Source organism: Cavia porcellus, unplaced genomic scaffold, assembly GCF_034190915.1.
Source record: "Cavia porcellus strain 051 isolate PalLab524CR breed Dunkin Hartley unplaced genomic scaffold, mCavPor4.1 scaffold_16, whole genome shotgun sequence".
Taxonomy (NCBI): domain Eukaryota; kingdom Metazoa; phylum Chordata; class Mammalia; order Rodentia; family Caviidae; genus Cavia; species Cavia porcellus.
This window is the reverse complement of record NW_026947499.1, coordinates 15,986,999-16,011,736: the sequence shown is the minus strand read 5'-3', so window position 1 is coordinate 16,011,736 and position 24,738 is coordinate 15,986,999. Positions and strand designations below refer to the sequence as shown.

At 41.1% G+C, this 24,738-nt stretch overlaps 1 protein-coding gene across 1 annotated transcript in view; it reads right to left on the bottom strand.

The window, feature by feature from the left end:
- Ccdc60 (coiled-coil domain containing 60) overlaps positions 1 to 21,413 on the bottom strand; it is a 108,047-nt gene extending 86,634 nt beyond the window's left edge. Inside the window, exons 1-2 of the mRNA XM_003477930.2 lie at positions 21,357 to 21,413; positions 18,172 to 18,251 (exon numbers count right to left, since the gene is read on the bottom strand). Of these exons, the coding sequence (XP_003477978.1) occupies positions 18,172 to 18,251; positions 21,357 to 21,413 (137 nt within the window). The remainder of the gene's footprint in view (positions 1 to 18,171; positions 18,252 to 21,356) is intronic.
- Between the last annotated feature and the right edge of the window lie 3,325 nt (positions 21,414 to 24,738).

Sequence of the window (24,738 nt, the reverse complement as noted above, 5' to 3'; positions counted from 1 at the left end):
AAAAAATTTACAGGGAGCATGCAGGTAGAAATGTGCTCAAACCTGCACAGGTACACATACCTTCTAAAGCTGGGTCTAGTGAAATACCTAGACACTGTCACTCATAATTTGGTCTATGATTTCTCCTCTTTCTCTCCTTCAACCCCATCTCTTAGGCCCCCCCCCAGCTCTTTATGGTCTTGTTTTTATCTTTATATAACTATTAATAAGGAGCTGCTCAGTTGCACAACCCCAGGGCACTTTTGACATTGTACTTTCTAAATTGTGGTGACATTCACCTTACGGCACACATTAAGAGCAACACCCCAGAATTACCATCCAGGGTCAGCCCTGCCCTGAAACATATAACTAGCTCTGCCACCCCACCCTACCCTATCTTATGTTTGGGTAATGACAGATCCTAAGAAGAGTTCAAGTGACCTAGTGGTTGCTTTTCAGCAAATGAGCATTTTTGAGCTGTGTCTCAGTCACTTTTCCATTGCTGGGACAAAATACCCAACACCCACAACTTAAAGAAGAGGAGATTTATTTGCTCACAGTTTCAGTCCATGGCATCAGACTCCAAGTCAGAAATAGCATGGTGACAGGTTCAGCAGGGGAAATCTGCTCACATCACAGTATCCAGGAGGCAAAAAGTCAACAGAGGAGCCTCAGAGGGAGATATACCCTTCCAGGTCATACCTCCTGTGACCCACCTCTCCCACCCGTTCACACCTCCTAACACACCCAGCTCTGAAACCACCAGGAGATTAATTTATTGATCAGGATAGTAGCTCCATGAGACGATCACTTCCAAAGGCCCACCTCTGAACACACGAGCCTTTGGGGGGACATTTTAGATGTAAACTATAGTCAGCTCTCTCAGGGTAGGGATAGAAACTTCAATTCTTCTTTCATTGACTCCTAGATTTAATCTGGTTTTATTTGAAGGACTCCTACAGAGGCTTTTTTGGTTTTGTTTTAATTACTATTTTTAAAGACGCTGTATCCGTATCCTACCAGGAAACTCTCTTTCTGGATCTCATTTGACCAGAATGAGTCCTAAAGCTTAACACACAATATGCTGAAGGGCAGAGTCATGTGCTTTCTCTAAGTGGGATGCTTGGGCTTGGCAGAGGAGGCATCAAGGTCATCAGAATTTCCTGAACTCCTTTCTCCAAACTCTGTCTGCCTCAGATGCAACCTGAGGGAACTTGCTGAAACATTGTTCTTAGTACTTCTAGGGCTGTTTGATTTAGTTATCTTGGATTTTTTTAGTGTAGGACAGAACAGTGCTTTCTCTTTTCTTTCCTTCTTTTCTTTTCATTTTGTTTCATTTCCCTTCTTCTTCTTCTTCTTCTTCTTCTTCTTCTTCTTCTTCTTCTTCTTCTCCTTCTTCTGTTTTGAGCAACCTTGCTTATTTTATTCTCATTTTCATGGGAAATTTTGGGTAGATAAAGTTCAGGCCAATTTCTAAGAGGGCTTTTTAATCCAGTGATACAGGGGATGCAACTGAGACGAGGCTGATTTCTTGCTGTGGAAAATATCTCCTTCCACATCACTGTGAGCCTACTGAAATTCTTTTGTAACATATCTAGGAATCTCAACAGAAAAAAAAAATGTTCCTCATGTATATTTCTCAGCAAGAAAAAGGTCTAGATTTTTTTTAGTTGGATATTAGGGTACCTTCTTTCAGACTGAGTAGGACTGGAGCATCCTGGAATCTCTAAAGGCCACCTCTCTAACGCAGGTAGCCTGATGGTTTTGGGCGAAGGCATCTCACCGAATGCTGTACAGGCTTTTGCAGCTATAATGGTGTGGATCACTGACCAATCTTTAAAACCTTGGAGGCCTCTTCTCTGCAGCGACATCTAGTGGTTATGAGAAGCAATGGCAGCAGAGGATGCATCAGCCTCAGCTTTTTCCCGGTTGGACATGGAAAGTCACCAGTAAACCTGTTTATTAGACGATTCAAGAGGACTGTGAATCTCCTGGAGGGAAACCCCAGACCTCCTGAATATAATTCATGGCTGGCTTAATGGCTATTTGGAAAAATAAAAGAGGCGTGGCTTGCTTTTATGATAGTTTTGCCTGTATCAGTTCGTGATACAGGAGAAAGAAATGGTCTTCAGGACGTAATTGCTCACACTCCGCCCACGAGAGGATTGTGGTACAGAAGAAGGAAATAGATTGGCCCTTAACTATCTAGCTGTTTCTTCTCCCACTGATTCGACCATTGCCTTTTCAGTAAAAGCAACAGAAGAAAGAACATGAATAATGACAAGGGCTAACACATTCTAAACGTCTCCTATGTGCTAACCAACGGTGCCATTAAAAAAAGTTAATGAGAAATGTCTGGCTTGTTGTCTTTCAAGATGAAGAACAAATGATAGCTCCTTAAGTGTGTAAGCCGTGTGCTCTTTGGTATGTGATTTTCCAACCAGATAGGAACATGACAACCCTGGGTCACTGAACAAATGCCAAAAAACAAACAATAAAAGTGTTACAAAGCAAAAAACTCATCTGGAGAATAGATAAAATCCATGGGGTGGCTAAGTACCTGGGGTGAGGCATGAATAGCAGTTACCGGAAGTATTGAGTGCTGGTGGGTGTGTGTTTCACACTTACACCATTCATGTGCCAGCCCAGGCATATGCATCTCAGTTGGCCTTAGTTACTTTCTCATCTCTGAAACAAAATGCCCGACACCCACAGTTTAAAGGAGGAGGGGCTTATTTTGGCTCACGGTTTCAGTCTATGTTTAGCTGGTTTCAAGGGAGAAACAGGATGCCAGTGGGATATGCTGAGTGAAATGCTGATTATGTCATACACCCAGGAGTGAGAGAGGGAAGGGAAGATTGGGGATAAGACTATCCCCTCCTATGTCATGGTCCCTAATTCCAGTGAGGCTCACTTTACAGCAGCACACTGGCTACAGTGCCCCATGATCCAGTCACCCTCCACACACATGAGAATTTGGGGGAACATTTTAGCTCTAAACCATCATATGATTCATTTGATTAACAATAATCCTGTGGGGTAGACTTTATTATTATTTCCATTTTTAAAAAGAGGTCAGTGAGGCTCCGAGAGATTAGGTAACTAGCCCGAATTCAGACATCTACTAGGTAGCAGAGTCAGGATTCAGATTGCTTCTAAAACCATGCCATGTCACATTGCCTGTCAATCCACACACTGGATGGAGGGGCAGGGAATTAGGAAATTGTTTTTAAGGATGACGCACTTTTGGAATAGAGTGAGGAAGAAATGGATACCTCTTGAAATATATTTACAAGCATTAGTTTGCGAATAACATGGTTCAAGCTGCCTGCTATTTTATTACTGTGATTACTTTGTGTTTCTAGATTGTGGAGTGGATCACTGACAGAGGCACCATGTGTTCCGCAGTGGGCTGAAGGTGACTTTTTTTTTTTGGTCTGGTATCTTGTGCTGTACCTGAGCACTTCACAGGTGTTCTAAGGTTAGCTTGGGGACTTATAACTTTAAGTATAACTGACTGCAAAATGTCAGTTAATATTACAAAGATGATCCAGAGAAAGAAGCGGTCAAAGACTGCCCCTGTTAGACATGATGAATGGGTGATGGGTCATAGACATTGACAATGGACTTATTTGAGTGAAAATCAAGAAAACAATCAGGCATGAGGATGCAAGGTGCTATAGTTTAGAACTGGAATGTTCCCCCAAAAGCCCATCCATTAAAGGCTTACCCCTCAGGTTGGTGCTCCTGGGAAGTAATGGAAATTTAAAGGTACAGCCTACTGAGAGACTTTGGGATAGCAGGTGCATGATCTTGAAGAGGATATTAGGAAGCTGGACTCCTCACCTCTGTTGGCTTCCTGATTTCTATGAGGAGCTTTAGTGCCAGGAAGTTTTGCCATGGTATGTGTTCTTGCTACAGGTTCAAAAGTAAAGGGGCCAACAGACCACTAGCTGAAATTTCCAAAACTGTAGGGTGAGATAAAGTTTTCTTTCCTCTTCTTTAAAGTTGATTACCTCAGATACATTGTTATAATAACAGGAAGCTGACTAAACACTGGAAGTAAAGAAAACCTTAAGCCTAGGATGTCTCTGGGACAGAGACTTCAGGTGAAGAATCTTGGGACTAGAAAATGACATCTTGGATATAAACTGACTTTGTGACTTAGCTAGGCATTGCCAGGGAAATTTCAAGGGAGTTTCTTTCATGAATGCTTTCTGTTCTCATTTTGCCACTGTAAACTGTTTACTGGTTGACAATGACTATGCTAAAGTGACAAGGGCAAAAAGTTCTATCTGAAGTTTTTCAACCACTAGAGCATATTTCTTCCTTTTCTTCCATTTCTCATGAGAAAGGTTTTTTCTTTCAAGCACATATGAATGAGCTACTTTTCAGCAACTGAAACACTGTGGATATCTGAAGGACTTTGTTTAAGGATTGAGAAACCTACAGCTCATATCTTAAGAGATTACAATAAGGAGCTAAAGTATACAGTGAAGTGTTATGGTTTGTGTCTGGATGCCCATTCAAAGCCTCATGCTGTCAGGGGGTTGCTTTTTGGAGGTGACCAAATCTGGTGTTTGTGACTGATTCATCGTCTAGTGCTGAGATTAGAGGTGTGAATGCTACACCCATTGTGGGGCCAGTCGCCTGCATACACTATAAGGGGAGGAAAGAGGCTGCCTCTTTTGCTCTTCCCTTTTTGTTCCTGTTGCTTTTGCTGCCTTCTGCCAGCTTGTCCCTGTCTTGAAGCCAGCTGATTACAGACTGAAACTTCCACAAACTGTGAGCTAAATCAGCCTTTCCTCCATTGAACTTGGGTGTTGGGTATTTTGCCTCAGCAACAAGAGAAACAATGGTGAAGACTCCATCTATGTGTTGTTTATATAACGGGAGAACAAACTGAAAATAACTAGACATCTGATGATAAGAAATTAGGTAGATAAATCAGAGTGCTTTTTCACAATGAAATATGATCCTTAAAATGGTCATTATATGTGCATATATATTTGATAATACCTAATTATTGTTTTAAAGATATGCCATTGTGTTTATAGTTTTAAAAAGTTTCCATTTTTGTATAGTTATTTCAATATTTACTGGTAAAATGCTACAATACCTCAAAATGATGAGGGTGAGTATAATGTGTAAGCAAAGAATATCTACTAAGAATTGAGTTGTGAGTAACCAGCAGTTTATTATATTATTCATACTAAAATGTTTTAAAGTGAATTGTGGATGCACATTTAAAGTTTTGAAAGATACTAGTCTTTTGGAAAATTAAAAAAAGTGTATCACAAAGCAGTATATTCAGAATGAGTTTTTTTTTTTTTGCAAAATATTACACATGTAGAAATGTACACATAGAAAATTACCAAACATTTTAAACTTGGGTTCTTGCATTTTTGTTTTGCTAGACTGTCTTCTTTGTGAATTTCAGAAAGTTTGTTTTCAATGTTGAGCTTGCACAGCTGGCAGTATCTGCTAACGTGGAACATATGTAAACTTGATAGGCCAACAATTCTACCTCTAGGTATGGTTCCAATAGAACTGTATACATATATTCAGCAAAAGAAGTGGATAAGAACATTCATACCAGCTCTGTTTATAATAACCCTAAAGTAGAAACAACCCCAGTGCCCATCAATGCTAAACAGGTAAATTGTGCTATTTTCACATGGTGACTACCACACAGAAACCAAGTCAGACAGAATGAACTCCAAGTAAACACAATCTCATGGATACATCTCAAAATAGTAACATTGAGCCAAGAAGATAGACATAATGAATGTCAACTGCACAGTTCACCTTGTGTTCAAAATAGGAAAGATAAGTCTAAGTGTTAGAAGTCAGAATAGTGATTTTCTTTAGGACATAAATGAGCAGAAGTGGACATAGGCAGTTTTTTGAGACTGTGATCATGTCCCTTTTACTGATACAGATGCAAGTTACAGAAGTGTGTTCATTTTTATGAAAATTTATTGACTTGATTTGTGTGTATATATATATATATATATATATATATATATATATATAATAGTTAAAATGACTATGCTACTAATTGTATTAGTTCTTGGAAAAGAACAGTTAATACTCATATGATTAGATCAACTTTACATGTCTATATCTGGTAATCTAAGCAACCCTTTTGAAGGTAATAATGTGCAATATTACAACTACTGTTAAATTCCTATCATCTGGTTTTACATCTGTAAAACTTATACTCTTATTGTTCTGGGTTTGTTATTGTTTGTTTGTCTCTTTTGCTTTTTGTTTTTCTTTTCTGTGTTTTCTTCTCATAAATAAACAAAAAGAAAATTTATTGACCTGTGTGCTTAATAATTTGTGCACTTTCTTACATTATGCTGTATTTTAAAGAAAAGTTCAAGAAAATTACAGTGCTTACGTTTGTTAGCTTTCTATCACTATGACAAAATGCACAAGTAATCAACTTAAAAAGAGAAAATGTTTGTTCCAGTTCATGGTTTCAGGGGTGTCAGTCCATGGTTGCTTGGCCCTGTTTCCTTGGCCTGTAGGGAGGTAGAACAACCTAGCAGGAGGGTGTAGTGGAGGAAGCCTGTTCACCTCATGGCTTCCAGGATACAAAGAGAGAAACGGAAGGGGCCAGAGTCCCAGTATTCCCCAAAGGGCATGTCTCCATTGCCCTAAATCCAACTAGGCCCCATCCCCTCCCAGTAGTACTCCAATCGAAAAACCAAGTCTTTAACACATGGGCCTTTTGACAAACATTCAACACCCAAACAATAGAGGAGTTTACTGCATGCAGTATATTGTCTAAGTGGTGGTCTAATGCTTTATTGGGAAGCCTGTGGTCACATCTATTAGTGTAATGCGTTGTTCAGTAATCCCAGTAGAAAAAGACTTACAATTAATATGCAAATCCAGTCCTAATAGTTATAATTGCACAGCCTAAACTTATAAACACCACAATTTGTTTCTTCTATTGTATTTGCTTCTGCTATCCTCACAACATGGACCTCCATGGTTCAGAATGTGGGATCTGGTACAACACACTGGATCGGTACTGAGCTCTGCTTGTAGCCCTGAGACTGGTGACAGAGAAATTTAGGAGACAAGAATGATACTGTAAAACAGTTATAGTCACTCGGGGGATGTGAATGATGGAGTACAAACAGCTGCTGTTTATCACGCGCTTACCATGTGTTAGGATTGCTTTAAGTGTTTGGAATGCATTAACTCAATTAGTCCTCACAGTGACCCAGAAGAGGGAGAAAATATTTTTGCAATCCTCACTTTGGGGATCAGAGAAATTAGGCATCTTCTTCATCACCACAAATCTTGTAAGTGGTGGAGCTGGGGTTTTGAGCCCAAGCAGCCTGGCTTAGTGCCTGCATGCGCTCAGAAGACAGAAGCTAGGCCATCCTTGCCAGGTTCCTCTGTGATACAGCCTGACTACTTGTTCTTTTCAGGGTTGCAACTAATCATCTTCTTTCCTAACTCTTGCTTCAGCGAGAGTCCTAAAAACTGCTAAAAGAATTCTGAAGCTTTCATTCATCGCATTCAACGAGTATTTATTAAACACCAAGTAAGTCCCAGACACTGTGCAAGACATTGGCAATATATTAGCAAGCAAAACCCCATATAGCCCTGTTCTTATGGAGCCTCCACCCTAGCGTAGGAGATGAACATTAGTCAAATAACTAAACAAAAGTGCCAAGTTATATACATTAAGGGAGCAGTGGAATGTGGAACCAAGGCCTTGGTGTCCATGCAATTTCTGGCCTTGCTACTGATATGCTCTGTAGTCTTGGACAAGACAATTCATCTCTGTCTCTGATCTTGGCCTCCTTATTTGGAACACAAGGGCCTTAAACTACATCATCAGTTTCCAGAGTAGCTTCCACTGACAACCATGTCATTGTTATGCATGAGGATAAAAGTTTTCATTGTCAAATAAATAACTTTGGTTGTTTTTCACACTTCTTCCTCCTTCCTCCTTAAGCTTTTATTTCTTGACACATATTCCAGTGAGTGCTGGAATGTGCCATCCAGATTTCTCTTTTTGGATGGAAGCCTTCATTTTCAAAGTTGTTGTTGCCTACTGAGGGATCAGAGCTGAGTTCTTCAACCCAGGAACTTCCATTAAATGCAAGGAGCTGCTTCAGTAAAGGGTGCACCTCCCCAGCAGTGATGGTGAACCTTTTACAGACGAGTGTCCAAACTGCAACCCCAAACTCATTTATCACTAAGTGCCAACTTATCACAAAGTGCCAACACTGCAATTAAACCTGGATATTGAGGTTTTAGTTTAGAAAAAACAGCTCTTGCATTGGTATCTTTTGTTTTACAAGAAAAGCAACCCCTGTCCACTGTTTCCCAGGAAAGCCTGCATCCCATGATGGTTTCCTTAGGGGAACAAAGGCCTGGTCCTCTTGCCCCAGATTGGTATACCTCAGGGCCATCTCTGGAGCAGCTTGTGGGTCTCCCTGAACTCTGTGATTGTGTCTCAACTTGAATTTTCCTTGTACTCAGTCCTGCAACCTGTATTTGTTCACAGATGCTTCTCCTAAGAGCATTTCCCAATGAGCAATCTGTATATACATCTACATCTCAGGATATACATCTACAATCTGCATATAAATCTACATCTCCAAGGGAAACTGACCTATAAAAGTTGGTGCAGGAACAATTCTCAGGAACAGACTCAAAAAGGGAATTTTGCAGCTGGACTAGCCACCGTCCCCATTGGCAATGAAGATCCAACCCATTAGCTAGTAAACAAATTGCAATGGTTTGTGAAAGCCAGTTGTGCACAACTCTTCCCAACTCTGTGCTCAGGACCATCATATTGGTGGTTTGTAATTGGCCATTGAGAGAATACTTACACCTCAGAAATTAGCACACACTACATATCAAGACTTAATCCCCCACTGAGAAGTCAGAGAGTAAACCATGAGCAGCACTCAGTGGTCCTCCCTCTAGTGGAAGACTGGGTACTGGATACGCTGTAGCCGTGCAGTTTTTAAAACTTTCGACAGTGGTGGAATCAGGGTACCTGGGGAAGTTAAGTGCCCTGGCAGGTACAATATTTCACACTCTTACTTTATAAAGAACAAACTGCAGTGGTGAGGACAGTAATTAATGAGACACTAATCACTATTGACAAATGTCTCGAGAAAAAGAAATTGATCTGAGTCCTGGAAAGTGTTCCCAAAGGGGATGAAATTATACAAAATGGATGCCAGAAGCAGAAAGGGCACTAGAATTGGACACTGTGTCACACTGTTCAAATACCCCTCCCAGAGTGGAAACATCTAATCTTCCACCAGTGAAGAATGTTGCCCACTGCAAATTCTCACCTGAGAGCTTTCCTAGGAAGTACGTGGGTACAGAGGTGTCACTCCTTTGGGTTAATGTGGAACATCCCTGAAGCCAACCCTTTCTTTAGAGCTCCCTTTGGGGTTGCCCTATGCCTCTTTGTGGCTGCATCCCAGTTCCATTTCTCCTTCTGCGTATGTCCCACCTCCTCACAGGTGTTGGTCCTGAAAACAGTTCTCGGCAAGGCACTTGCACACACCCGGGCTTTATCTTAGATTGCTCCTCCGGGAACCCATTCTACAGCACATAGGAACAACAGGGGATCTTATCTAGATTTTTGTTTAGATTTTTTTTCTTCCTAAAAAGATCATTAAAAGTGCTTGGTCTGCCATACAGCTAGAAATGGAAGCCCATGGTTTCATAATTAGGGAATGCAGGGCCATATAGGCTTCTTGAGGACTTTCTGGGGCCTTAAGACATTGCTGTGCATTAGGCTTCTGTAAGACAGGGATGCCATTCACAACATTTCTCAAACATGTGAACACATACGCTTGCATTTTGCAGGAAGGGAGACTTGTTCAACATAAACTGGAATACAGCAAATTTTCTCCCCTCTCCTCCCTTTCCTTTCCTTCCCCTCTCCTCTCCTCTCCTCTCCTCTCCTCTCCTCTCCTCTCCTCTCCTCTCCTCTCCTCTCCTCTCCTCCCCTCTCCTCTCCTCTCCTCCCCTCCCCTCCCCTCCCCTCTCCTCCCTTCCCCTCTCCTCCCCTCCCCTCTTCTCTCCTCTCTTCTCCACTTTCCTTTATTTGATTCTACTTTTCTCCTTCTCCCACTCCCTCTCTGTTTCCCTTTCCATCTCTACCTTCTCTCTGTCTCTTCTCTCTGTCTCTGTCTCCCTGTATGCCTCTCTCTCTCTCTCTCTCTTTCTCTCTCTGAAAGAATCTCACTACATATCCCTGGCTGGTCTTGAACTTGTGGCCCTCTTGCTTTGTTGTCTCCTGAGTAGCTGGGGTACAGCTGTGCTTCACTGTGTCCTGCTTGACCTGTTTTCTTGTAGCGCTAAAATCCAGTGTGTCTCCTTACGTCATAAGCTCCTTCCGCTCATGTTGGGGTGACAAAGGTAAATACTGTTACAATGATACTGAAAACTAAATGAGTAGTAATTGTAATTTGATGTCAATGTTTTATGCTATAACATTTTCTGCTGACCAGATGATCTGCATTCTCTCACTGGTAAAGTAGGAATATGAATAAACTGAATTGTGGCTTGAGTATCACCCAGCCCCGAGTTTTGAGGAATAGTGTTTCTCTTTTCTTTCTCTCTGTGTCTCTTTCTTTCTGTCTCTGTCTTTTTCACACACACACACACACACACACACACACACACACACACACACACTCACATGCAGACACACACGCACACACACATGCACACACACGCACACAAACAGGCACAGTTTAATCAGCAGTATATATTCACCTAAAGGACTCATTTACCTAAATTTTTACAGGTAGTACAAGGACTGAATTAACATTTCTGTACAGGAAGGAGAAGGATGCATTTGTAGAGAGAGGAGCCATCCTCCGTTTCCTCCACAGCAGTGGTGACTGTTTTCCTTGCCCAGAGAATGAAGGATGCTAGATTGAGGTCCTGCAGCTCATCAGAGATATATGGGTCATGGGCTTTGGATCTGGCTTTTCCTTTGTTCTCAGGGCATGGCAGGAGCCAAAAGAAGGAATGGAAGGAAAATAAGGGCTTTTACATGTCTCATGTTTGGCTCCACACATAAAAAATCTTGAAATAAGCCATTGATTCCATTCCAAGAGGAGAAACAGACTTAACGAGGTGGTGGACCAGCCCAGGGTCACCCATCCAGTAAGATACTGGGCTGTGTCTCTGTCTCCAAGGTTCACACTCGTTATTGACACTCATGAATACTTTATTCTCAGGACAACCAACTTAAAACTACAACTGCTTTTTATTTATCTACTGTACATCCCTAACAGATTCCAAGCACAGTGTGAAATAGGTCTCTTATTATTCACACTCTAGATAAAGGAACCGAAGTAGAGAGAGGAGATTTGATTTATTTGTGACTACTCCATTAATAATTGATAAAGTTGAGACTTGAATTCACAGCTGATTCCAAAGCAAACAGCCTTCAACTAAACTTTGTAATCCCCAAGCCTGGCTGTAAAAATAGTATGTACTGCTTGGCATCTAGGGAAGAATTTCAGAAAATAAAGTTTTGTGCAAACCCTTATGCAAGAGCAGATTCAAGGGGCTAAGATATTTAGAAGCTTAAATGTGAAAACATGTTTTTCTAGTGAATTTCATTTTCAAAATGTAGGGCCCAGTGAGACAGCCCTAATCACAAGGAAAGGAATAAAACATATTTATTCTTAGTGGAGATCAGTGTGAAGAAGCAGAGAAGAAAACTTGCCTTAGAAGCAAGGTTAACTAGAGGTGTCAAAGACACAAGAAAGAGTGAAAATGGGCAGTGTCACCACTGGGGTCATCTCCAAGATGACAAAACACAGTTGACTTGGACCAAGCTCCCTCTAGCTCTCACCTTTGTCCCAGCCCTTGGCTGTGCATCGGTGTTTGTCAATACTGGGCTCAGAACATGGGACCAAGTGTTCACCTTTATGGGGCATTAATGGCCACTCACGGGCTACAGGCTGTGGGGTAGGTGTCACATAGGTCTTTGAAGCATCAACAAAGATGAAATTCAGGAGCTTTCACTACGCCTTCATCTGGATTATTGACCAGCAAGTAAACCAATGATCTGAAATAATTTTGAGGCTTGAAGGAAGGTCTTCATTCTGACAGAAGGAGCGGTGGGAAGAACCAGGGTTAAACTTCTCCATGAAGTTTTGGGCTGCAGGCCATGGTTGTGGGTGGGGAGTATTGAATGATGAGATGTTGGAAGCCATTGAGAGAAGTCAGTGAATGTCTGAGGTCAACATAACTTTTCCAACTACTTAAATTCACTGAAATAAATTTAGCCTCACTCCTAAAGGGATTTGGGGAAGGTCTGTTCCTCTTGCTCCTCTGTTACATTCCAAACTTCAATTTGAGTAAATAAGATGCCATTACAGATACCAAAGTTTCCTTGTGAGTCCTATAATTTAGAGATGATAAATAAATTTAAATTTCATGTCACAAGTCTAGTTCTCAGTGGTAGGTGCTTGGAGAGTCTGAGACCAAATCTGGGCTTGAAGGGCAAGAGTGTGGTGATCCACCAGTGGTGTCTGCCATGGGCACAAGAGAAAGTCCTCAGGGTTCTTGTGCCACATACCTTACATCCTGAGTCTATTTCAGTTCAGTGATGAATTTATGTCTTCCTGTTTCAAAAATAGTTGGCAGAAGCTCACTCTGTCTACCAGTCTAGCCGTAAACCATATCTCAAAGTGAGTGCCATTAACTTTATAAAGTGCTATTAACTCATAAAATAGCCCAATAAATGGGATGGGATGGGATGATCAAAGTGCTATATTTCCTCTTGATTTTTCTGCACTTTAGGAGACAGGAAATCATTTTAGTCAGGATACTTGGCTGGCAAGCTAGCCAACGCAAGAGGCATTTATTTTATTATTTATTTATTTATTTTGTGATAACAGTGATTAAACTGAGGATGTTGGGCATGCTAGGCAAGCACTCTACCGCTGGCTACATCCCCAGATCTTTATAATTTTTATTTTGAGGCTATTTTTCCAACTTGGCCTCAAACTTGTGATCCTCCTCAATTACTGTGATTATAGGTATGTTGCGCCTCACTTGGCTCACAATACCTTTTGATATTAACTCATATGTTAAAAGCCAGCTCAGAATTAGCTATGGGACTGCATCTCCATCTTTTTGCAATGTGATTTTGCCACTTTTTCCATCATAAAGTAGAATCTCTTCTTTTGCCTATAATCTGGGCAGGATTTATGACTTGCTTTTGTTCACAATAGTATGGCAGAAGTGATGTTTGCCAGTCCCTAACCTAAAGTTCAGTAGGTACCATGAACTTCCATTTTTTCTCAAGACTCTGCCACTGTGAGAACAAAACTAAGCTCACTTCTTTGAGAATGAGAAACTGTGTTGTTCTGGTCAAGATCATCCATATAGCCCCTGACCTTCAAATATAAGAGAGCCTGCCAAAATCAGCAGAGACACCCACCTGCCTCAGCCAATTACAGATGCACAAAGGAGCCCAGTAGAGATGAGAGAAACCCTCAGCTCAACTGCAGACTCATAATCACTAATAGATACTTAACTCTTTTAAAACACCATATTTCTGGGATTATTTGTTACGCAGCAGTAGCTAATAGACATGGCAACTTTGAGTAAACCTCTGATGTTTTCTCAGTCTCAGTTTCTCACGGGAGAAATTCAGTAACAAGACATTTTTCTGCCTTGGGGAAGATTTTAAGGTGTTATATACACTTGAATTTCAGCAAATGCATTTCAAGTGCCTATTCTATGCCAACCATTGAGCCAGACCCTGGGGACTCACAGGACAGGTTGACTTTGCTTTTGCTCCACATTAATGGCTCCCCTTTCTAGCCACAGGCAAGATACCAGTAACTTGGAGTGGATAATCCTACTTTAATTGTAGTGGAAAAGGGAGAGGCTGGCAGGTTGACCTGAAAGGCTGCAAGTGATGGACCATCTTCTGATTCATCTTATCTTCCTGACTCATAAACTCAAGTTAATAAACAAAATTTCTTCCTTCCTTTAAACACTGAGTTCTCAGGATGGATAAGAGTATTACTTTGTCTTGTCAGTACACGCTTGTCCAGGACCATAAAAGTGGCCACGACACACTTCATATTGCACAGTGACAGCTCTTATATCTTAGCAAGGGAGGGAGAGATGGAAACAGGCAATAGTAGCACATGGGTGCTGACTTTTCCCTCAGCTCCTGCATTCAATTTAGTGCCAGTCCAGGGGATCTACTTCCAAAAAACTCTCAACTTCACCTTCCTCTCCTTATTCCCTGCTAGTTCCGATTCAAGACAGCGTCATTTCTCACTGTGGCCTCCAGCTGATCTCCATGCAGTGAAGGGGATGTTCTTTTAAAGACTAGATCACATCTTTCTCTTGCTCTCGGTTCTCCTTTCCCAGTGGGTTCTGACTGCACTTAGACTAAGACCACAATGTTTTACTCCAGCCTGCAAGGCCGTGGACGGACCAGCACTTTGCCAGTGCTCCAACCTTATCTCTTGATTTTCTAATCCTGTCTCATTCTGATCCAGCCTCCTCTGCCTGGCTTCTGTTCCTCCAGCATTTGCAGCTTGTCCCAACTTTGGCACCATTCCCTATTTATTCTCTGAAATACTGCCTCTCTCTTTCTCTGTATCTGTGCACTAACGTTTTCCCCTCCATTCAGGCAGTGAGCCCACGGTCCCTCTGATAAACCCCCATCACTACAGTTGATTCATCACACACAACATACCACTTACTCCCTGAGGACAGGAATTTTGTCTGGTTTGTTCATTTCTAAGTCTCTGTTACATGCAACTATGTCTGGTATATAGCTGGTAAGACTTCATAGTCAATAAATGTTTGTTGAAGAAAATGAATGAGCACGAGGGATAAGAAGTTACCAAGAATGTATCCATCACCTTTCTGGCACTATAGAGAAATATCCGAGGCATTGACTTATAAAGAGTAAAGGTTTATTTTGGCCGATGGTTTCGGAGGCCACAACTCTGAGGCTCCATTCTTTGGGCATTTGATGGGGCAGCAAAACGTGACTGGTAGGTGTGGTAAATCAGAACCCCTCGTCTCCTGACCAAGAAAGCAAAAGATCCAGGAAAAAGAAGAAACCCAAGTGCCTTGGAGGATGCACATCCTGGTATCTTAAGTATCTCTCACAGCAAGCTTTGGAGGATACTCATATGAACCACAGCAGAGAGGAGTGTGTAACTCAACATTCCAGAAGTAGTTGCTTCCTTTGCCAAAAATCCCACTTTCCTTATTTCTAATGGCCTTGCTTCAGCTGTCTATCAAGTCCCGCTGGGAAGCAAAGTCTCACATCTCTAAATACTTGCAAAACTGGATCCTGACACAGTTTGCTGTGGAGGGGATTTGGCGGGTAATTCCTCACTGTTTATTTGCCAATGCCTATACCTAATTTAACTTTGCCATGGGTAAATCATGGCTTCCGGTTCAACATTTTTCTTTTCTCTGTTGCTGAAATAGTTGTTTTTCTAAAGACATGTGCAGTATCAAGCACTGGTGACCTCAGAGGAAACTATGTCATCCACTTCAAGAGTGGGCCAAGTACAGGGCCCATGCAAAGGCCCCGATGATCAACTTCTGCTAGCAGAAATTCAGCAACTTAGTGCACAGTGTGATGCTTAGTGCCACTGAACATCTGGCAGAACAGGCGAGGAAGAAAGCAGTTAGAGTTTTATTCTTTTTAGCATCATGTTAAATTGGCCATGAAACCAGAGATGGTGCAATTGAATTATAAGAGGGCTGAAGTATTAAATAAAAACCAGGAGACAGTCAGGGTGTGTGGTTCAAGGTGGGCTAGATTCTAATAGGAGGTGAAATGGACTCACAAAACAATAAGTGGAAAAGACAACAACTTCTTTGCTAATAACTCGCCTCATTTAATACTGGAAGATGGGCCCATGGGTGGGGCAGTTTGCACTCCTGAGAGGTGATTTTTCCTTGGTAAACAAGACTTTTCTTTCTGATGGGGAATTGCTGATTCTTTAGACATCGGTAGGATCCAAGAACGCGGTCAGGTGGAGTATTCTGTCCATACTTTTGTGGGTTCTCGCTTGTGACTTTTCTGGATGTCCTTTTCCACATTTCTCCTTCACGTCCAGCAGTGGGACAGACTGGTCCTGTCTGATGAAGATGTTAAATTCTGACTTGTTCTGGAGCTGTGGTAAATGTCACTGGCAGGAGTGACAGACTGCACTGGCCACCTGCAGGGTGGCAGAAAAGCCACTGTCTGCATCACTCTTCCCTCCAGCACTGGAGACTGAAAACAGGGTCTTCACCTGGAACTATATCCACAGCCCTTGCAAAAACTTTTTAAACTTTGAGAAAGCACTTTGCTAAATTGCTCAGGTGCCCAGGCTGGGCTTGAATTTGTGATTGTTCTGCCTTTGGTTCCCAGAGTGTTGGGATTACAGCCAGGTGCCAAATAACAGGTAAAAAGCATCTTATTAAATATTTTTATATTGATTACATGGTGAAAAACAGTATTTTGGATATATTGGGTTAAATAAAATGTTATTAAAATTGCTTTCATTCTCCTGGGGTCAGTCATCAGTTAGTTGCTGTTCCGTTGGACAGGACAGGGCAGGGTGGGGTTTGGATGATGGAGGCGGAGACAGGAAATGTCCCAGTGTGTCCCTCACTGTGGACTGGCTCAGAATGGGTGATATCAAAGACATACTGATCCTTCCCTTTGCCTGCACCATGGCTCCCTAAACACCTTTGTGTGTTTGTGCTAAAAAGAAAAAAACATCTGCAGTCCTTACTCTGCCCCCAGTAGCATCTTCTGAAGCCCTACCTTATGATTCCACCTTTGGACGTTCCAACTTCCAGGAAAGAGTTGAAGGATGGGGAGAAACACAAAATCTCATCTCACCATGCAGAGGTGAACAAAACCTGTTTCTGGACCTCAATTTGCTCACACCATAAGGGAAGGAAAGAAGGTAGGAGGAGTGAGATGGGGAAGGATATTCCAGGTCACAGGAATTGATCCGTATGGTCGTCATTTCACTCTCTTCTTCTAACAACCTCATTTCATTCTGATTTTACAGATAGGCACAGGGAGACCAGGGTGGTGCAGTGACTCCTCCTGTGTCATCAGGTGGTAGATGGAAGGGTCAGTATTTGATACCTAGTCTAACTGACTCTGCTATCATCCTGTGGGCCTGAAGTATAAAAGGGAAACTTTCTGGAGCATGTAGGAGTCCTGTTGAGTTAGATTCAGGACCAGAAGGGAAAGCAGAGGAGTTCTAGGCCAGACACTGGTGATAGGTCTGGTAGTTTCTCTCTGAAAAGTATGTGATGTCATTGCAAAACATGGTGAATGTTTATATTTTTATAAGAAAACTGGGGCCAGGGATGTAACTCAGTGGCCCAGGGCCTGCCTGGTAAGCATGAGGTCCTGAGTTCAATTTCTGGTACAATATATATATATATATATTATATATATATTATATATATATATAACATATATATATATATATAATATATATATATAATATTAAAAGACACATTGGAATTCATCTCCCTCAGAATACTCTCCCCTATCTTTGAATTCACCTATCCTTTCATTCTTAATTTGTGAAGCAGTTCTAGAAGTCTTTTTAATGAATGTCTTAGTCTTTAGCTACCTCACTGTCTTGAATCAATTAAAAATGGTTAGCTTTCCTGGTCATCTTGACTTTGGGGAGGAGTCAGAAGTCCCACAGTACCAGGTTTGTTGATTAAGTATGAATGAGCACACACTGTAATATTTTCATGAGCCTACCTTTTATCGGATAGCACCAGGCAGCGGCTTTCAATGTATTTTTTAATCAAAACTTGTAAAGACACTCATACTAGGGAATATCCAGAGCTTATTCAGAAAGTGGAAAAAATGATAGGATAAATATGTTTGGAGGAAGGGCGGGTATTTCCAGGGGGCAATGTGCCTTTTACTACAGTAAGTTTTTTAAACAGTCACTGTATGTTTTGATCAAATCTCATACAACCAAGAAAGAGACATTTCCCTCTGCTCCTTACAAGGCTACTCTCTTGTAAGTCTTCTGGTGACTATTTAGGGTGAGGGAGCATCAGAACTAGGCAAGGACTTGGAGACACCTTCCACAGCCTGCTCATCCCCGTCAGGTGGTCCCTAAGTCATTCCTTGTGGGGCTTACCTACCGGCTTCGTATAAGGTCTTTTTTGAGGTTAATTATTTCCTTGTCCATATATCTGATGCTCTTCAATGGTTGGTCTGAGGCCTGATGGGAAGAGAAAAAGTGAGAGAAAAAGAAATATTAATGCTGTTGTTCCAAACAGAATCCAGCAACAGAGCCTGATATATTCATCTGTGATGTCTCTGTTAGTGGCTTTCCATTAATGTGACAAATTCCTGAGACCATCAACTTATACAGAGACAAGGTTTATTTTGGCTCATAGTTTTAGAGAATCTAATGCATAATTGGTTAATTCCATTGCTTTGGACCAATAGCTGAGGTAGCAGATCATGGTGGGAGCAAAACTGCTCACCTCATGGCCAGAAAGCAAAAGAGAGAAAGAGAAACAGATAAGGCTCCACAATCCTCCATGAGGCACACCTTCAGGGGCCTGAAGATCATCCATCCACAAGGCCCTGTTTCCTAAAGCCTCCACCAACAGTACCACTCGGTGGCCCAACCCTTTAACACACGAGCTTTGGGGGGATTTTCAACATCCTACTCAGAGCTATGTCTGACCAAGTCTGAGGGTTCTGGGCTGCGGAGTCCCTCTCTTCATCAAGACAAGCCAGGTGACAGGGGACATAGCAGGGGCTTTCAGGACAAGTGAATCTGGGCTCTGATCTTACTTCTGCTCAATAATTAGCTGTGAGGCCTTGGACAAATTACTCAAGCTCTCTGGGCCACAGTTTCTTCAGTAGAACAGGGAATAATGTTTACCCTGCTGTAAGATTAAGTGAATTCTCCAGTCCTGACTCATAACAAGCACATGATAAGAAGTGGAAGTGACTCATTAGCACTCTGCTTAAAGAAAAGCAAAATATTACACCTAAAACCATTATTATTGTTATTGTCACTGGCAGCTTAAAGTGCTGAATCTGGTCACCAAAATGTTACAAGTATACTTTCTCCCTTTTTGCTCCCTCATAGCAGGACTTCAGGAGGGAATTATTCAGTCAGTTGTTCAGAGGTTTTCCCTTATTTTCCTGTTTATTTTCATTGACTAGGGCTAGGGGAAATCTCTCAATTCACAACTTCGTCAATGAGAGATTGATACCAAGTCAACATAAAGAAGACAGTTTACTTACCCAGATTTTAGTATAAGTCACTTTATTTAGTTCCCCCGGTTATCAGAAACATTAACCGGAATATTATCGATTATCCTGTCTTGGAATTAATTTCTGCATTTAAAATTATTTTAAATAAGAAAGAAATATTATGAAGCTATGGGAAAAATAAGCACTCTCAGATAATGCTGCTAGGACAATACATTGTGTCAGTTTGTTAGAAGGACCAGTGATCATGCATAACAAGTGCTTTTAGAGGCAAGCTGGCACACAGGGCTAATGTCTACCGTATCCTAAATGGGCACCAAGGTTTATCAACAAAGTTGTTAACCATAATGCTACTTATAATATAAAATTCTAAACAGTTATGAAGAATCTAAACAATAGAATGCTATGGAACAATGAATTTTAATAGCAATGCAAGAACAAAAGTGTATTTATTGATATACTGAGATGTTTGAGTTTTTTGAGTGAAAAGACATTTCACAAAATAATATTTTTAGTATGATTGTGCTTTTGTTTTTGAAAAGTGATCTATGTGGATATACACAAGAAGAATCATAGAAGGACTTAACCCCTGTGTTATTCAACTATCTCATTGCTGGGAAAAATCCATAATTTAAAGAAGGAGAGATTTATTTGGCTCATGGTTTCAGAGAATCTGGTCCATGGTCTACAGGCTCTAAGGCAGAAACAACAGAGAAGGAGAGCATAACAAATCTGCTTAGTCCATAGCAGTCCAGAAGCATGTAGGGGAGCAGTGCTGGAGGGAAGGGGTCACAGACCATGCAGAGTCGTGCCTCCATGACCCATCCAGACACACCCAGAAATGTCTAATCTCCTGGGTGTTCCCTAATCCAGTTACACTGATGCATCACAATTAATGATCACAGCCACCGAATGTAGCAAATCTCTCTGAAAACAGGGTTATAGCAAGTTGTAGTACATCTTTTCAGGTGATTTGTATTTTGTATGATTTTGCAATAAGTATAAATCATGTACATAATAAAAGAAGATATTTTTAAAATAGCAAACTGAAATTTGGCAAAAGCTGATTGGTTGTACTGAACTAACAGTGATTTCTGAAGGCAAGGTGAGAGGTGGTTGGGTGTCCACTAATGGAAATTCTACATCATGTGGGAGGAGGTGGAATGATTTTTTTTTGCAGATGATGTCAGGAAACGGGGCTCTGATGCCTGTTGCTTTGGAAAGCAGATAAGTAGTTGTATCAAAGCTGAATGGCTTTTCTGGAAGGTAAATGGCAAATGACAAGTGGGACAAAGAGGAAGGTGGAGACTGTCTGGTCTACCTCATTCTCCTCTATTTTCCTCGTAAGGAGCACATAATCCATGCAAGGAAGATGAGATTCAGAGTGAAGAATCCATGGTAATTTCCTAATGCATTTGTGATGACAACTATTTCTTACCCCCTCCACAAAGTACAGATGATCCTTGACTTACTATGGTTTACCCTAAGAGTTTTAAAAATGTTATGATGGTGTGAAGGCACAACCATACAGCCATTGTATTTATCTCCTTCAGTCCAGATTCAATATGATGCATAAAACAGTCAACATTTTATTATAAAATAAGCTTAGTGTTAGATGATTTTCCCCAACTTTAGGCTAATGTAAGTGTTCTGAGCACATTTAATGTAGGATGTCTGGCAGGTTAGGTGTATTAAATGTACATTCAATTTATGATATATCAATCTATAATGGGTTTAATCAGATGCTCCTCCACTGTAAGTTGAGGAACATCTATATTTGGATGCAGAAGTATGTGGGGGCAGACTTGAATCAGCTCAACTGGATGTGAAACAGTGAAATCATTTAGCTCTTCAGCTGTGGTTAGCAGTGAATTACAGGGTGATATATTTTGCTCATCTAAGTACACTAAGTATTTTAATCCTTTGGCTGAGAGTTGATGGAAAATCCCCCAGTGTTCATCTGGAGAGACGGGTGAAGATGGCAGAGAGAACTGTCTTCAAGGAAGCATATGAAGGTTTGCAGGAGAACTTTCTCAAAACTTTTATAAGCAGGACACAAAGGTGCCAGTAGCAGGGCTGACCCTGAAGGACTGACTGAGGCCAAACAGCCCACAGTACTACTCAGCACAGCAGCTGGTTCAGGGCTGGTCATCGATGCAATCTGGGCAATGAGATGCAATAGACATTTTCCAGAAGCTCTTTGGAAGGTTAATTTGAAGATACTCTAGGAGACACGGGTAGAAATGTTGTCTTTCTTTACTGATTGTGAAAACTGGAAATTGCTGGCAACACTTTGTGCGCATGAGAAGAACCTGTCTAGGAATAAGAAGATGTGGGAAGAGACAGAGAGGAGAATCAGTCTCAGGAGGCTTTGTTTAAGTGACCAAACTTAGAACTTGGATTTTTAAGTGCACCTTTGCTTTATTATTTAAAGCAGCATGAACTGGGTCTTTTATTCCCTGGAAACTCAAGATCTGTATCTGAGCTGTGTGCCTTCCTTGGGAATGATGAGACAAGCAAAAGACCAAAAACTATTTCAACCAGTCTTTCTTCCCTTCCTCTACCCATCATGGGAGATCAAGATCAGCTGTCTTTTGTTTACATTTGTAGCAAAAACAATGGGATTGGCCACCTTGACAGCAAATATTAGAAATCAAGACTGACTTTCTTTGTTAATCTTACTTTTTTTTTGGAGTATTAGACCTTCCATGCAGAAACAAAGTAACTTTCTTAACAGATGTTGGGAACTAAACCTATTTGTGAACAAAGGAAAAGTAAGCACTTATTTTCCTGCAAGATAATCTAAAGATACATGGTTGAAACCCTACTGGGTACCAGACTGAAATAACTATCGTGGGTTAAACACCTTCAGTGTCACCTTTCTCATGAGATGATATGATTGTGTCTAACTTTCAAGATTTTTTTTTCAGACATCACGTAATAATAGTTGCCCATGTGTCAGGGTTTTCTTATCATTGTGTAAGAGTGAATTTGTGTGGATCTGAGTTGGTGCTGGATAATTTGCATAAAAATTTAGCAAAACAAAGTTAGTCCACAAACTACGATTACATCAGCATTTTAGTGTGCTCTCACGAAGATAATTTTGAGGTGAACGATGTTTAATTATATTGATAATAAACAGTTGTAACAATTGGCATTGAATGAAAGTCTTAATTATTAAGACACTTGCAAACAGTATTTAACAAAATTAATTATTTACAAAACATCCCAAAAATTCCTCTTCCTACCACCCCTCTAGAGGGCAATTTGGAGTATGCTTGCCAAAGTTTAAAAAGCAGTCATTTGCCATCTAGTGACCTTCAAATCAAGGAAAGTCCATGTACTGACTGGCAGTCTCATGAGACCAGAACGGAGCTGGAAAAGTCCTGTTGCATAGCGATATCACAGTGCAGTGCACAACTCATTCGCGGTGTTGCTGGTGTTAGCAAACCCACTGGGCCGCTGGCTGTATAAAAGTCAAGTGCATACAGTTAGGTATAGTACATAATGCTATAACAGTTAGGTATAGTACATAATGGTAATAAAATATTACATTATTATTTTGTGCATTTACAGGACCATACTGTGCATCACTACCTGGGAGGATAAACCAGGCATAGTGGTGTCTGCCTCTGAGGGGCAGAGGCAGTAAGACTGCAAGTTAGAGCCCAGTTTGGGCACTTTAGTGACTGAATGAGATGCTGCATCTAGATAAAAACACTGAAAGGCTGAAGCTGTGGTTCATTGTGAAGGGCCTGGGTTCAAACCCTAGTACCACGCGCAGGCACACATACACACACACACAGACACACCACATAGCCTAGTTGTGTGATAGGTTACATCATCTACATTTGTGCAAGGGCACTCTGTGATGCCTACACAATGACGGAATCACCTAACTGCACTGCTCAGAATGTGCCTCTACCATTAAGCGGGACATAACTCTATATATCTCCATACCCCAGTAATTTTACTTCTATCCAAGCAATGCAGCAAAGATGAAATGATTACCCATGAGGATGTATATCACTGCAGTGTGAAGAGTGAAAAACACCTAAATGTCCAGCAACAAGCGCTGGGAGGATAAGCGATGGTCTAGCCTGGCAATGGCATATGAAATATTTGAATTTTGTTGTTATCACAATATTTCTGTGCGTGTTCATTTATTGATGTAGAAAGGTGGTACAGAATATTATTTGAAGTGAAAAATGCATGTCATAAAATGTAAAGAAATTAGAGCATCAAGAGTATTAAGACTATATTCGTAAGCCCTGTAGAAACTTCTATCTCCTTCAAATGGTGCTTTGAAATTTTGATATATGACAAGGGGTTTATGCAGGAATATAATAAACTGGAAGTGAAAGCCATTTATAAGGATGTTCTACAGGATGTGGAATTGTAAGTAATTAAAAGACTTTTTGGTTATGCTTTTTCCTAATTTTGATGTAATTTATATTTATTCTAACAAAATAATAGTGTTTTTCATGTTTGCACAGCAGTTTTGACTACTTCTCTCAGTGCAGGCAAAGTATAAATATTTAATGATGATTTAAATTGAGTCATCTAAGTGTCTTGAATGATGTAAGTTAACAGTTTATTTTAACACACTGTATTAGGCAGGGTCTAGGCAGGAAATTGGAGCTCGTGTCAGGTAGTTCAATAGATAGAATTTAATAGTGCAGAGCAGTTACGAAGGTGTTGGAAAGCCTGAAGAATCAAATAGAGATGGCGAGAAAAGCTAGAGGTCAGTAAACACCAAGGAAGCCACTTCCAGGGCTGCAAAGGCCAAGGGAAGAGGAAGTCTCCGCCAGCCCTGGAATCCGGCTGTTGGGCTGAGATCACACTCTGAGGAGACTCACTTTTAGTGCTGGTGCATCAGGTGCTGAGTGAGAGAGGAGGAGGAGACTCCCTGGCTTCTCCTCTCCTCCCACCTCCAATTGCTTTCCGCTACCACCTTTTCCCTGAACCTTCTTGGAAGTCCCTGATCAGGGTACCTGGGGAGCATAATTTGCAAGAATCTCTTCTCTGTGGGTTTCAAGAAATGGAAACAAGCACCAAAAGCAGATGATTAGGGGGTTATAGTTTAGGCAAATGCCATGTCCCTAGGTGGCTTTTGTACTATGTAGTTACCCTCCCTCTAAGTTAATTAAGTCCCCCCTCACAGATGGTAACTTCGGTTGTTCCTTTTGTTCCAAAGTCTGAAGTTCTTAGAGTTTTCCGTGGCTTAAGATAAGTCCAGAATTGGGATAGATCCTTCTCTTCCTCCAAAGTCATTCTCAAAAACCACCATGTTATCTTTGTCTCACTATTACAATTATCTGAGACAATCAATTTATAAAGAGAAAAAATCCATTTTGGCTCAAAGATTTGGGAGGGTCAGTCAATGATGGATGAGCCTTTTTGCTTTGGGCCTCTACTGGAGTAGCACTCATGGACGTGGTGCAAAAGTACTCACCTCATGGTGGGGAACTTAAACA